The 13,534-nt window shown below is 55.0% G+C and overlaps 1 protein-coding gene across 1 annotated transcript in view; it reads right to left on the reverse strand.

Annotated features, from left to right (window-relative positions):
- Positions 1 to 9,453, reverse strand: part of RFX4 (regulatory factor X, 4 (influences HLA class II expression)) — a 116,030-nt gene extending 106,577 nt beyond the window's left edge. The window contains exon 1 of the mRNA XM_004675723.1: positions 9,023 to 9,453. Within this exon, the coding sequence (XP_004675780.1) occupies positions 9,023 to 9,065 (43 nt within the window). The 5' untranslated portion in view covers positions 9,066 to 9,453. The remainder of the gene's footprint in view (positions 1 to 9,022) is intronic.
- Between the last annotated feature and the right edge of the window lie 4,081 nt (positions 9,454 to 13,534).

Genomic DNA, 13,534 nt, shown 5'->3' on the forward strand with positions numbered 1-13,534 from the left:
ATGAACACCCCAAATTTAGCCTAATGGCTCAGAAAAAAAGGTGATTGTGGAATTCAAAAAAATCACTCACGCTTATTTTTTTAGAATGAAAAATCTACATCTATAAATGCAAAGAAACACTTTCTTCTCCAAAAGTCTAACATTAGCTCAAAGTAATTTCACAATAGTCATGAGATTCAAAACAAACACATTGATATAGTTTTCTTCACAAAATGCATTTGTACCTCAAAAAGCAGATGTTGGTGCTATCATTAGTGACCACTAATCACTTTTTAGATTATTCAAATGACAATTTGAGATCTAGTTGCCTCCACTGACTCGAGACTGACTCGCTGGTCCTGTGACCAAACCCGGCAGGCTGCCTGGAAACAATGCTGGCCACCGTGGGTGGCAGAAAACACTCAGGACCGAAGCACAGCTTGCCTTGGCCGGCCTGCAGCCTGCACAGAAGCTTTGTTACCCCTTCAAAATGAAACAACCACAATGCAAACCCAGGCCTGGACTCACCTGTCAATGACTATTGAGTGCTCAGTAGCCGATGATGCTCCTGTGTGGTCGAGGATTAACTAGCCACAAAAAATGAAAACCATACACCCATTTTGAAGTAACTCTGTTCTGAGGATCAGATCTGATACGAAACCACACAGTCCACAAGCACAGGTCAATCCAGCCCGTGTCGCCTAAATTTACACCAGGCAACAGCCATCATGGACGAATTTCATCCTCTTCTGCTTTTTATGACACTCCTCTCCTCTCCTTTCCCCTCTCCTCCCTCCCTTCCCTCCTGTCTCATCAAAATGGTCTCATGTTAAATTAAAATGCAAGAAAGAACTAAACACGCACTCTGCTTCCCGCTTAGATGCTGAAATGAGTGTCAGGGAATGGCTCTTTGAAGCTGAGTCTCCCCTTTCCTGGAAAGGGACTGCGAAATGGTTCGGTCTTCAAGACAATGGTGCCCATGAGTATGGGGTTAGAGTGAGAGGAACAGGGCCATCACACTGCATACTAAAAGAGCACCCAGAGCTGGGGGCCAGGGAAGCAGCTGAGTGCAAGCAACCTCTTTCTGGAGGGCTCCATGGAACACCTTCTTTCAGGACTCAAACCCCAGTCAACAGGTGTCTGGCACATTTCCTGCTTCCTTTAACAAACCAGAAAATACAAGGATGAAACTATGGCAGGCAGCCCCATGAAGAGGGACCAAAAGCCCTCTTCATGGAAAAGGTAGTAAAATGAAAATGAAAGTAATCCCTCAGTCTTAACCCATCAGAAAGGAACCGCGGACCACCACCAGAACCAAGCCACGACTACACAGTCCAAAAAACCTCTGTCTATGCTGACACATGTACGTTTTTCAGGAGTCTTAGCCCTTTCCCAACTGTGCAACTAGGGTCATACTGAGGAGAGCCAGGTAATAATTTTACTAATAACCTGATGAGCCATTTACTGAGTCATTTCAAGGGGCCAAGTTTCACTTGACACACAAGCAGCCTCATCAGTCTCCGAACAACCCTAGGAGGGAGAAAGAAACTGAGGTTAAACAAGTCCGGCAGCTGCCTTGGGTCACAGGGCTAGGAGGAGACAGAGGAGGGAGGTCAACCTTGGTCTTCCTGGCAAGTCTCCTGCCCTCTCTATGAAGTCACACTGCGTGTGCCTGAACATGCATGGTAACACGCCTGTGAATGACTTCCATTTGCTATAGATACTGTTTGGTGACGTTACCTGAAGGCCGCATACACTGGCGTTTGTCTCTAGACTTTATTCTTACTTGGGTATGTCTGTGTGTGTGTCTCCCAGCAGGCAGGGGCGCTGGCATTCTAAAGACAAAGAATGGTGATTCAACTTCCGATGAATCCTAGAGTTTATTTCACGTCTGTCGTAAAGATGCTTTATAGGCTACGTTCCTAATTTTTACCAACAGTACTTTAAAACAGTACAGCATAAAGGATGGTCTTAACACATTCATAGAGAACGACAATACCAAGGGTCCTTTGCTTTCACTAAAACAATATATGCTGTACAGACACTCCCCCCACCTCGCCCCAACCCTGTGCCTCACTGAAAAAAAAAAAAGCAAAGGAGGTCAGGATAGCCTTGTGGCTAAGAGTGGGGGTCATTGTGCGCCTGGGCCACCTGGCCCACTTTTGATAGCCTCTGTCTGCCTCAGTTGCCTAATAAAATGGGCTCACAACGTGGAGTTCTTAATATCACACCCCTTTCATGCTTACTCTGTGCTCACCCCATGAACGGCCTTCTGTGGACATAGCTTCTAAAATAAAAGTGAAAAGGGACTGTGGTGATGGCACACGGGTGACTGGTGATGGGAAGCCCATGGGGATTACAGCTGAGATGGAAAAAGGCACAAAATGATGTAAAAATAGGCTATTATATTATTAAAAAAAAAAGTGAAAAGCCAGAGTGGATCCTTGCACTCAGCTGCAGGAAAGTGGCTCCCGTGTGGCCAAGCTATGTCTGACCAGCCCGACGTCCAGAGCGGAGACACTAGTGGAACACTCCAGTTTCCAGCTTTGGATTTTGTCTTCTGCCTGTTGGTGTCTACATTTAAACTTTGAATCACAACCGTCCTGCTTTACAGGGTTTTTGTGAGCATGATAGTGCCAGTCCATCCAGATGAAAACACTTAGCAAAGCAAAGGCGCGTCATAACGACGGAACACATGCTGTTACCGTGTCACGCAGACCCAGCGTCCAGCCCCATCAGCGTTGTGTCACTCACATAAGAGAACCGCGGCTCAGCAACCTTAAGCACCCGGAGCCAGCCACACAGCCTCATGGGGGAGAAGGTCACCCTGTGAAAGGGAGCACACCCCAGCCACTCTCTGCACTCCTCCAGTAGGGTTTCCTTCGTCATAGTATTTATCCCACATTGCAGTTGTCTACTTTCTGTTTGCTTGTCCGTCTAGAATTTAGGCTCCAGAGGTGGTGCATTTAAGTTCAGCATCCAAAAGAGTGCTGGACACAGAGAAAAACATGCAGTTTTCTTGAATGAATGAATGAAGCTAAAATTTGCCCAAATCTGTACTCAGCGATGATACACTGCTTCTCATCACTGCATTTAAAATCCTCAGCAGAATCGCATGACTCCATTGGAAGGGCTTTCTCTGCAGCCCAGAGATGATGCCCTGGGGTCCTCCACGCATCCACACCTCTCTCTTCTCACCCACGGGGACTCAAATCAACCCCGAGGCCCGAGCCAGGCTTGCACTCTGGCAGTCCACCCACAGTGGGTGGGTGGGGCGAGAAAACAGACTCCCCTAGTTTGGCGTAATGTAGCAATGCCTCCTAAAAGTTGTGATCCCAGGCCAGAGCTAGACCCCCTTAGCTCCTCTCAAGGGACAATGTTGTAGGTTTTATGTGACTAGTCCGTGGGGACGTGTCCACTGCAGGGAATGGAGGCTGGGTGGGAGAGCACACCCTTTCCTCAGGCTGCTGGAGACCTCTGCATGAACTCCTGCAGCGCTCACACTTCCTACTTGCCCCTAAGTCCTGACAGCGAGGGGACTCTGGCCACACAACAGGTGTTCTGTAAACGAGCTGACTAAAACCTCTGCTAAATTAATCCAAAATATTACCTTCACCCGACACCTCCAAATAATCTGCCTTTGAGTTCATTCTCTCTTCCCTAAATCTTAATACAATTGCAATGTCGTCTCAGAGTGGAATGGCCAAGAACAACATCAGCGATTTCTCCCAGGCTGCCATCCACAGAAACTGGCCCCCTGGGGGTGGCTCACCGGGCACATGCACGTGGAGACCTGTCCTGTGACATCCTAACTTGAGATGTCACCAATGGATACACACTTGGTCTTTTTGACACAGATGCCCAGACAGACAAACACACCGTCTTGACTCAGAATCACCATCTGAAAACTCTGGAATGGAAGCCAAACCCTGAACTTGAGTCAGGTCCCAGGGGTGACACCCCCTGGAGCTCCTGTGAGGACCCATGGCTGTACTTGGTGAACAAAGTACCAGGCCAGTGTCACACATATGCCAGCAGAAGGACACAGGCAGGTAAGGGAGTGGCAGAATTCTAGATAAGCCACAGTGATCTTTACGTCCGGTTCATTCCTTTACAAATGAAGCATCTGAGTCTCTGGGAGAAGGGGGAGGGCTCTCTGCCCCCACTAGGGATCACCTGGAGCGGTGGGGAGGTGTGACAGCTTCAACCGGAAGGCTGGAGACTGATTCCCTGCTGCTGGCAGCACTTTCCCACTTAAGCCATCCCTGCAAAAGCTGAGAGCCTGGGAAAGTTGGTTTTATCATCAGGAGGCATTTCAGTGGATCCGAAAATGAGGTTCTTAAAGGAACCCGTCTCAGGTGAACCTGAGAAGAGAAATGCTAGACTTTTAAAGATGCCGCGTTAATGTTGGTGCATTATTGGTTTCGACCGTGCCCCTCGTTTCGATGGTGGGCACCAGTTTCACACAGGACTGCCCCATACAGGGCAGAGATCCCCTAACTGAGCTGTCCCGCTTTTCAAGTCACAGGCAGTAAAAAGGAACGTTGTCAAAGCTGGAAGATTCCCCTAGTGTAACATTACAAGTGGCCGAGACGGGATCATAACTCGGACCTTGACCCATGCACAAAGAAAGATCAGGTAAGAGCTTTCTGGGTCCCCAAGATTTGTAAGCCGTACTTCCACCTCTTCTCTTTCCCCGCCTCATCCTACCCCCCCCCCCTTCACATCCGTCGGGACTAGGAGGGGTGAGAAATTCCTCCCGGTCGACCCACGGGTCGTGGGGAAGACGCGCCAGAGCCTTTCTCGGTGGTGAGCCTGCAGCTCGCGGGCGAGGCGGGCGCCCTGCCCAGCTGGCGCCTAACCTCGGGACCCCGAGGGGGCTGAAGGGAATCCGCAGAGGAGGGGTGGGCGGAGGGCCCGCGGGCGGCCCGAGAAAAGGTGCAACCGCTGGAGAGAATCTGAGCCCCCGCGCCTCTGGGAAGCGGGCCCCGCCGGCTCTCACTCCGCGGCGGGGAGGCCCCGCGCAAAGTCCCCGCTCCTCCTAGCGCTCGGCCCTTTGTTGTCGGCCCGGGCCTCTGGCTCCCGCTCCTACCCTCCGGCCCCCCGCCCCCTGAAGTCACCCCAACTGCACTCATAATATTTTGCTTTGCGCCGGGTCTGTTTTCCACCACCAACTTCCAGCAGTCTCCATGGCGACGCGCCAGGGCGGGGGGGGGGGGCGGGCGCAGCTATGGAAATCCCGGGGCCTGGCGGCCCGGCGGCCCCGGCAAACTTTTCCGGGTCTCCGGGCCCCGCGGGCCGGGTGTGAAGGCGCGCGGGCTCGGAGGCCTGAGGAGGCGTGTGCTGGGTGTCCTCGGCCCGGCCTGCGCGCAGCCAGGCGCTGCCTCCAGCTGCAGCCTCGGACCTGAGGGCGCGGACCGCGCGGCTCTCACTTGACCCCGTTGCCAAACCCAGAAGCCGGCGCTTGGCAGGTGGCAAGGGCGGGGGAGTGCAAGACCCTCTCGCCGGCCACACACACACACACACACACTCTCTCTCTCTTTCTCTCTCTCTCACACACACACCCACACGCGCGCGCGCGCGCGCGCGCACACACACCGGAGAAGGGCCGGAGAGCAAATCTCGCACCCCCGACCCCTTGCTCCCCGGAGTCCTCCGCCTGGTTCCTCAGACCCGGCAGCTCTTTGCGAGGGCAGAGCCAGGGCAAGGGTGCAGGAAGCCCTGGGCACGTTCCCCACCCGGGCACTCTCTGTCCCCCCCGTGCCAGGCGCCAAGGCCAATATCTGCTCCCACCTGAGGACCCACCAAGCCAGATGGGGCCTTGCGGTGAGCCGAGGGCCTGCAGACCAGCGTGCCTTCCCGCCGTTGTGGCACGGGGGGCTTAAATCCAGCTCCAGGGGTACTGTGGGCTGACCCCAGCTCTGGATCTGGAGGACCGAACAGAAATGGGCCGAGGCAGACGTGTTCAGTTGGCTTCGGCCGTGCCCTTCTCTAACGCACCATCCCGGTTAGGAAGAAACAGCCCTTCTGTTGCGTCGTCTCCCCTCCCCCGCCGCGTTCACTTTGCACACGTTCTCGGTGGCCTAAAATTCTACCTGCTTCCCCCACGTCGTTCTCGAATTGCCAGGTGCCTTGAGTTACTGAGCAACGCTCGCCTGGGCAGGCCTGGGCCCGCGGGCCACTAACGCGTGGAGGCCGCGGGCCGCGTGGGAGGCGCGGGCCACGCGAGGCTTTGCCGCGACCTAACTGTAAACCGCGCACCCGCCGCGCGGCGCTCGGACGGCCCCGGCTGCGCGCCTAAGGCCTTCCCCGCCGGCCGGAGCTCCGGGGAGGGGGCGCCGGCTTTGTGGTGCTGGGGCGAGCGAGCTGAGGGCCCAGGAGGCGCGCGTCGGCTCCCGGGCCTCCCCCGACGGGGCCATTGTTTTAGCACCACACTTGTTGAGTATTTTGGAAAAACTCGAGGAATATATTACCGGCTCGGTGCGCCGAACAAAGGGGCGCGTTTCCGCAGGTCACGCTGAAGTGGCCCCAAGGCAGACCACTAGAGTCCCGGCCCTGCAAAACTGCTCGCCCGGACCGAGGCACTCGGCAGGGTTTTTCCTTTTAAGAGTAGGGAACGGAGGCCCGACTCGCGGGCCCCTCTGATCCTGGGCGCTCCTGACTTCGCCCCAGCACTTGCTGCGACTCGATTGTTCAAACCCTTTCAAAATAAAATAACAAAAATAATATTCGTGGTTCAGGTCGTGGGCACTCGGCAGTCAAAGGAGGGGAACCCAACGGCTCCATGCCGCGAGCCCCAGCAAGCCGGGGAGGGGGAAAGAACCTTTACATAACAAGGCGAACTCTGGAGGAAAGCTAATTGGATTAAGTTCTCTGGAAAGGAGGCGAGGGAAGGCTTGTGGGCCGAACCGCGCATACCTGCACTTTCCTGCCGCCCGTTTTGCGAGTGCGAGGGCCGCCTGTCATTTCTTCTCCCTGCCACTCCCCAAAACTTTTAATTTTGAGTCCAGGATAGTGATCTAGGGGCATCTCCAATTTTGAAAGGCAGAAGGAATGGATGAGGAAAGGATTTCGGTTTCAGACCCGTTTGGGGTATTTGTAGTTGAGGGCTGAAGGGGCAGGTGCCACCATGGGCCACTCGCTGCTGAACGGAGGGTGGGAGACTGAAGGTTTCCACAGGCCCGCAGCATTGCCCAAAAGGCACCGAGAAACTTGTCTTGTGCAGGGGGCGACTGACACCCCCAGCTGGGCAGTAGAGGGTGCGGATACGAGTGACCCCCACATGTGAGCAACTACTTGGACCTAAACAGTGCAGATGTGGACTACTGAAGGATCTTTGCTTCTGAAGGTGGGGTGCTCAGGTGGTGCATAATGCTGTGAGCAGTTGACGTAAAAAATATGGAGGGAGGGGTTCTTTTCCCTTTCTGGGAGCCTTGACTGCCAGGGGAGCAGACCCCAGCAGGGTCCCAGATGACTCCACAAGCAATACCTCTGCTTGGCTTCTGTCATGGCAGATAGTGAGTTCTTGAGGTCTCAGCCTTTCTCCACTCCCAGGGGTCCTGCACCCACTGTGGAGGGGTGCACAGCAGAGGGAGGAGGACTTAACTCTTGGGATCAGAGGCAGACAACTGCTCTGCCTGAAGACATCCCTGGCAGAAGAGGTGACGTGTCCCGGCCACACAACCTGGACAGAGTAGCCTGGCAAGGTCAGCAATCTTTCTTCAGGACCTAAAAAGACCGTCAGGGTGTCGCCCCCCTCCCCACCCCTGCCCTTAAACCGCATCCATTTCCAGCCTGTTTTAGGTTGAGGTGAGGGAACATTAGTTTGGTGTTGATCTGCACAGGGCAGCGATGCCTGGTGTTAGGGTATGGCTCAGGCTAGAAGGCACTTGTTGCTCTACCCTGCAAAGCCTGCAGTGAAGCTCCCAGGCTTCCTCCCAAGCTGTGCGTCAAGGGGCTCCCTCGGCTGGGCTGCGCAGTGCTCCTCACCCAGTGTTTGCCTCTCCCAGACTACCATTCTCAAGAAACCCCAGGCTACAGCCTCGCTGGCACTGGGGCAGAGTGGGTGGGAGCCTGCAGCTGGGGGAGGAGGTGAACTTCCAAAGAACTTCTTCACCCTGGGATGTAGGGGTTTTGCTCAGATCTGGCAGTTTGGCTCTGGAAAGGTGCCGGGAGAGGGAGGTGAAGAAGGCTCTAGCAGCGAAAGAACCCAGACGCTGGCCTTTTCGTTGCATGAGATTCCGTGGCTCCCTTCATCGGTCATTACCGACTGGCAAGCCCCCCAAAACAGATGCCCACAGCCAACAGCCTCCAAAGCGCCCAGCAGCCTGCGGACTCTGACTCCAGGCCTCGCCAGCCCGCGGCGTCCAGCCTTCCCTCCGCCAGGGTTACAGCCCCTGAGCCCAGCGCACAGACGGGGGCCGCTTCGCCGCAGGGAGGCTACAGCTAGCGAGGGACCCCCGGCCCGGAGCTCGCACTTCCCGGCCGGCGCCGGGGCCCTGGGACCACCGGGCTCGCCGCCTCCACTCCTTCCAACTGAGCATCTTCACCAGCCAGAGTCGGGGTCCCCACCTTTTAGTGCTGTGCGAAGCCATCACCCGCCCCCGCCTCCCAGAACGTTCCGCTCGGCTTCCTGGCCCTCGACTCCAGCTTCAGAGCGCACCGCTATTCCGGCGCCCCCAAACCCGGGGGAGGAGCCGGGCCCGAGAGGGGGCGGTCGGCTCGCAAAGTTTCTACAAGTGGAGCGGCGAGCTCGCCGCGAGCCAGTGGATCTTTATGTAACTTTGTGTCCTGGGCAAGCTAAGCGCGCTCCTTTGCGCGAGCCGAGACACACACACATTCACAAACACGCACACACATACACTCACCCATCCACACATCGCATTACTCGCCAGCTTGAAAGCTTGTGCACGGTCTCCGTTATTTTCCGGGGTTCCACTGTCAAGTTGACCCTTCTGAACTTTTTGCAACTCTTTCTGAAGTTCCCTCTCTCCCTTTTCTTTCCCTCCCAATGTCTCCCCCAACCCCCACCAGTAGGACTAACCTGTGGAATCCATGTCGGGTTCCTCCAGTAACCCACAATGCATGCTCTTCCCATGGACAGCACAGGCGCCCCCCAAAAGTCCTGATGTTTGGGGATCCCCTGTGCTAGAGATGCCCAGGAAGGAAGGGGGGCAAGGTGGGGAGGAAGAGAGACGGAGCGTGCGAGGGCAAAAAGGATAAAGAAAGAAAAGAAAGAGGAAGAAGAAAGAAAAGGGACAGAAGAAAAGAGCAGAGAGCGAGAAGGGAGAGCTGGCGCAGAAGGGGAAGAGGAGCGATCTAGCAAGGGGACACTCAGTAATCCAGCCGGGCAAAGCCAAACCCGTCAAAATGTTTGCGGATGTTTCATGGGAAAAAGCATCATTTTATAGGAGCCCCGATGGGAGCAATGTCATTGATAGGCCAGCCGGCCTGATGAATGGCCGCTCGTCAGATGGGGCCGTGGCGAGGCGCACTGTGAAGCCCATTGTGGGCCTGTTTTGAATAAGAAAAGCCGCCTCCGAAAAGGGGGGCTCCCAGCGACGCAATCCCAGCCCTCCGACTTCCCCCTTCTATTATAGCATTAGCAACGTTTTTCTTATTTAAAGTTCCAGAGGCCTTCTCCAGCCTTCGCCCGGCACTCATTATAGGCAAAATCAAAATTGGCTTAGCTGTGGTCCCCTCCCCCTCCTCATCCCTCCCGGGATCGGACCCGGCGCGGTGCAGGCATGGGGGCGGGGGTGGCGGTGCGGGGAGGGCGGTGGCAGGGGATTCCGGGGCGCCTGCGGTGCTGCTGACACGGCCACGAGTGGGGCCCCTCTCCGTTTGCGCCCCCCGTTTGGTCCCGGCTTACATTTTGAGCGGGCGCCCTGGGAGTGCGGGAGGAGGTATGCGAAAACTCCCTCCCACGCGGGTCCGCGGACACGCGTGGACAAGTGGAGCGGAGATGGGGGCTACTGCTCTTAGACCCCATCCCCCAACCTGGGCGAGAAGGCCTCTGGCGGGGTGTGAGAGGCTGGCTGTCTCCAGAACTTTCTGTCTTCCACGGCGTCTATCGCCTTCACCCCGTTTCCCCCCCCCCCACCTCCCCGTCTCTGTCCCTCGCGGTCCTCCTCTCGTGCTCTGTGTCCCTCTATTTCTCCTTTTTTGGCTGCTTGTCCCTGTCCAGCCCCTGCCCCCACGTCTCTTTGTCTCTCCCCAGAACTCTGTCCCTCTGAGTCTCTATCCCCCTCGGTCTCTCGGACACCCCCGCCCCCGCCTCTTCCCGTAACTCTGTCTGTCAGTCTGTCTGTGTCTCAGTCCCTCCCTCCTTCCTCCCGCCTTCGCCCCCGCCCCCCACCCGGCCGCGAAGTTTGTGAGAAGCCCCAGCGTCCAAGTGGGGACGAGGTTTTCCCAGGGACCCCCTCCTCGGCTGAGTTGAAAGTGCAGAAAGAGGGGGGCGAGGAGCTGGGGGGCTGGAAGTGGAAGTGGGGGGGGGCAGGCTGAGCCTCTGAGGGCCCCGATAAAGTGGCCATTCGCCGGGCGGCCGCGCTGTGATTAGAATATGAATGGAGCCCGGCGGGCGGAAGAGAAAGGCGGATTACCCCGGGTGCTTTGACCATGGACAGAGGCAGCGCCGGCCGGGCCGCGGAAGGGGCGGGGCGCGCGGGCGGGGTCCCTAAAGCTGTGCCGGGGGGGTCTCTAACCTCGGACCCCAAACCGAGCGCGGCTTCCCGCGGTCCCTCGAAAAGGCCCCCAGTCCGCTCTCCCCAAACAGGACTAAGTGGGACAATGTGGAGGGGGACCCGGGCCCAGCACGTGCCGAGTTAAGGTCAGGGTGCGGGAGGAAGGAGGCCGGACGGAGCGAGTCCCGCATTTCAGCACAGGTTCGAATCCCGACGCGTAAAGGTTTGTCTTTCTAATCTTTGGCTCCCTCGTCAGTAAAATGGGAATAAAAAGACCCCTGTTTTAAAGTGGGGGGGGGGAAGGGAAGGAATGACACGAGGTTGTGGATGTAAAAGGTTAAAAAAGGTAGTGGGGGGCCCTCCTTGGCGGCGCAGCGGGTTAAGGCACAGCACAAAGAAGCTAAAGCCGCTTCCGCATGAGTTCGATCCCGCCTGCCCCCGAGGTGACCACCTGGCGCGGCAGACCTCTCCTGACCCGCCCGCTGCTCCCCTCAGCAGTAGACTTCTTCGATCTGCCTGTTCTGCTCCCCACTCTGTCTCTGGTGAATCCTTTCACCCTCCGCATCTCTGGCCTGTACCCCAGTTCTGTACGAATAAATAAATAAATCTTTAAATAAAAAAAAAAGTAGTGGATATAAAATGTTAAAGGGGGGGGGGGTGGGGGGCGTGGGGGGAGGGAGAAGGCATTTGCTTTTTCCTGTGCTTGCAACTCTCATTAACATCTACCCACACTCAACAAGTCTCCCCCCACAGGAACACCACCAGGGCTGACTCCTCCCTCCACCCTGGCCTCAGCCGAGTGACCCCACCCCGCACTCTGTGAGTGGGTCCCTTCTGATTCCTGCCAGGGCCTGCTTCATTACCCCGTGTGCTTGTGCAGGAACTGTGGGTGTGCCAGGCGCTCCCTTTCCAGCTGCTATGCTGGCAAAGGGGAAGGGCCCAGGAACACTTGGGGCACCCAAGGGCAGCAATGACAATCTCTGCCTATGGCGGTGCCCTGGCATCAAAGGCCTGGGGTTCAATCAGTAGATCTGAGTGCCTGGGTCCTTCTCTCAAAGCCTCCACCTCTCCCTTGGCAAAGTGGGGTGAATGATAGAAGCCTCCTTTAAACCATCAGAAGGTGGAAGCAGCATGGCCCTTAACAAGTTCATTGCCAAGGCAGCAGGGGCATGTCTTCAGAGCTGCCACCAGTGGGAATGTTTCCTCCTGGTTAGACCTTGAGAAGTGGCAAAATGGGTCCCAGACGGCAGAGGAGACTTATTATTGCAGCTATTATTCTCATTTTAATTATTATGCTTGCAAAATGGAGGTGTGCTGGGTTAGAGAGCTGGGGGGTGGGTGTGTGTGTGAGGTGGAGTGAGAAGAAAGAGTTCAAGTGGACCTTGCAGGGTGGTGGACCAACCCAGCACAGCTCAGGACATGGGCTAAGCTCATTGCCACCTGTCCCTGCACAGAGCTGCCTAATCTGGGAGACACAAGTTCTCAGCTATGACCAGGCCGTTTCTTTTCAGCACCAGGAGCTGAAAAGAAAGGAAAATAATCAGTTATTCAGTCATTTGCTTTTATTGACCATCTACTGTGTGTGCCCAGCACACAGACTAGAACAACATCCCTGAAGCTTACATTGGAATGTGGGGAGGTCGATGAGTAATCTAAAGACCATACATTTAGATTATACATGATGTCTCATAATGAGCGCGAGGGCTGTGTGGGTGGTGGGGGGTCAGGTGAGCCACCTCAGAATAACACCCCTCAGCTTAGACATGAAGCCTTCCAGGGCTGGTGATGAGGGTGTGTTCATTTGTGAAAATTTGTTGAGCTGGGATCATCATAAGTGGAGCCCTGTGGCTTTATGCATTTTCCCCAATGCATCTCAGTAAAACGTGGCAATTCAGTGGTGTCCACAGAATGGAAAGAGCTGTCACGCACTTTCTTGAAGAACTGCTTCCACTGTGAGAGGTATTCTCACACATGAACCTCATTTAGTCCTCACAATACAAGTAACATACATGGAGACATACATGTCTGGAGACAACTGGGGTTCAGGGAGGTTCTCTTGCCCTTGGCATGCACTGAGTACACAGACATAAAAACTCCCATGCCTCTCCTCCAGAAGATCAGATAGCAAATACCTAGGGTGGGGTGGGGAAGTGTGGGTACTGGGGGAAGCGAGAAACACAGATAAGCCCATGTTTGCTAAGCCAGGAGCCAAATTCACCTGGCAAGAGGGTGGTGGGTGTCAGTCACAGACAAGGATTAGAGCCCGGTGGGGAGCACATGGACTGGGAAGCAGTAACAGGTGATTTCTTTGGAAGATCGGCAGAGAACAGCTTGGGAGGGTCAAGCTAAGAAATTTATCCTGGAAGGACTTTGAGTGTATAGGGCTAGGTTTGTGGTTTGGAGATACCAGTGTGGCCATGGAGTGACAGCAGGATGATCAGCCAGTGAGTATCAAGGCTGTCTCAGCTCTAATTCCACCTGCTGTCCATGTACAATTTTGATGACGTTACATATTTTCGTCTATAAATATTTGGAGTATGACTTTTTAAGCCATAACCAGACTATCATTATGCCTCTAAAACAGCAACAATAATTTCATAACCACCAAAAAGTACTGTTCATATTTACCTATTTGTTTGATAATTTGTTTCAAGTTGTTTGACCTGTGGTCCAAACCAGATTCATACCTTCAGTCTCTTCAAAAATCTGGAAGTTTCCCTTCCTTATGTTATCCCTTCTCATTCATTCATTGACAGAACCAGGCTATCTGTATTGAGACTTGCTCCACATCCTGCAAAATTCCAAGATGTTCTGACCTGGGGTGACATTTAACATGCTCCTCAAAGGCTGGGAGGGGAAAGAAGACGGTGTCT

This window comes from Condylura cristata, unplaced genomic scaffold, assembly GCF_000260355.1.
Source record: "Condylura cristata isolate star-nosed mole 26May11 unplaced genomic scaffold, ConCri1.0 scaffold00004, whole genome shotgun sequence".
In the NCBI taxonomy this organism is placed as follows: Eukaryota; Metazoa; Chordata; class Mammalia; order Eulipotyphla; family Talpidae; genus Condylura; species Condylura cristata.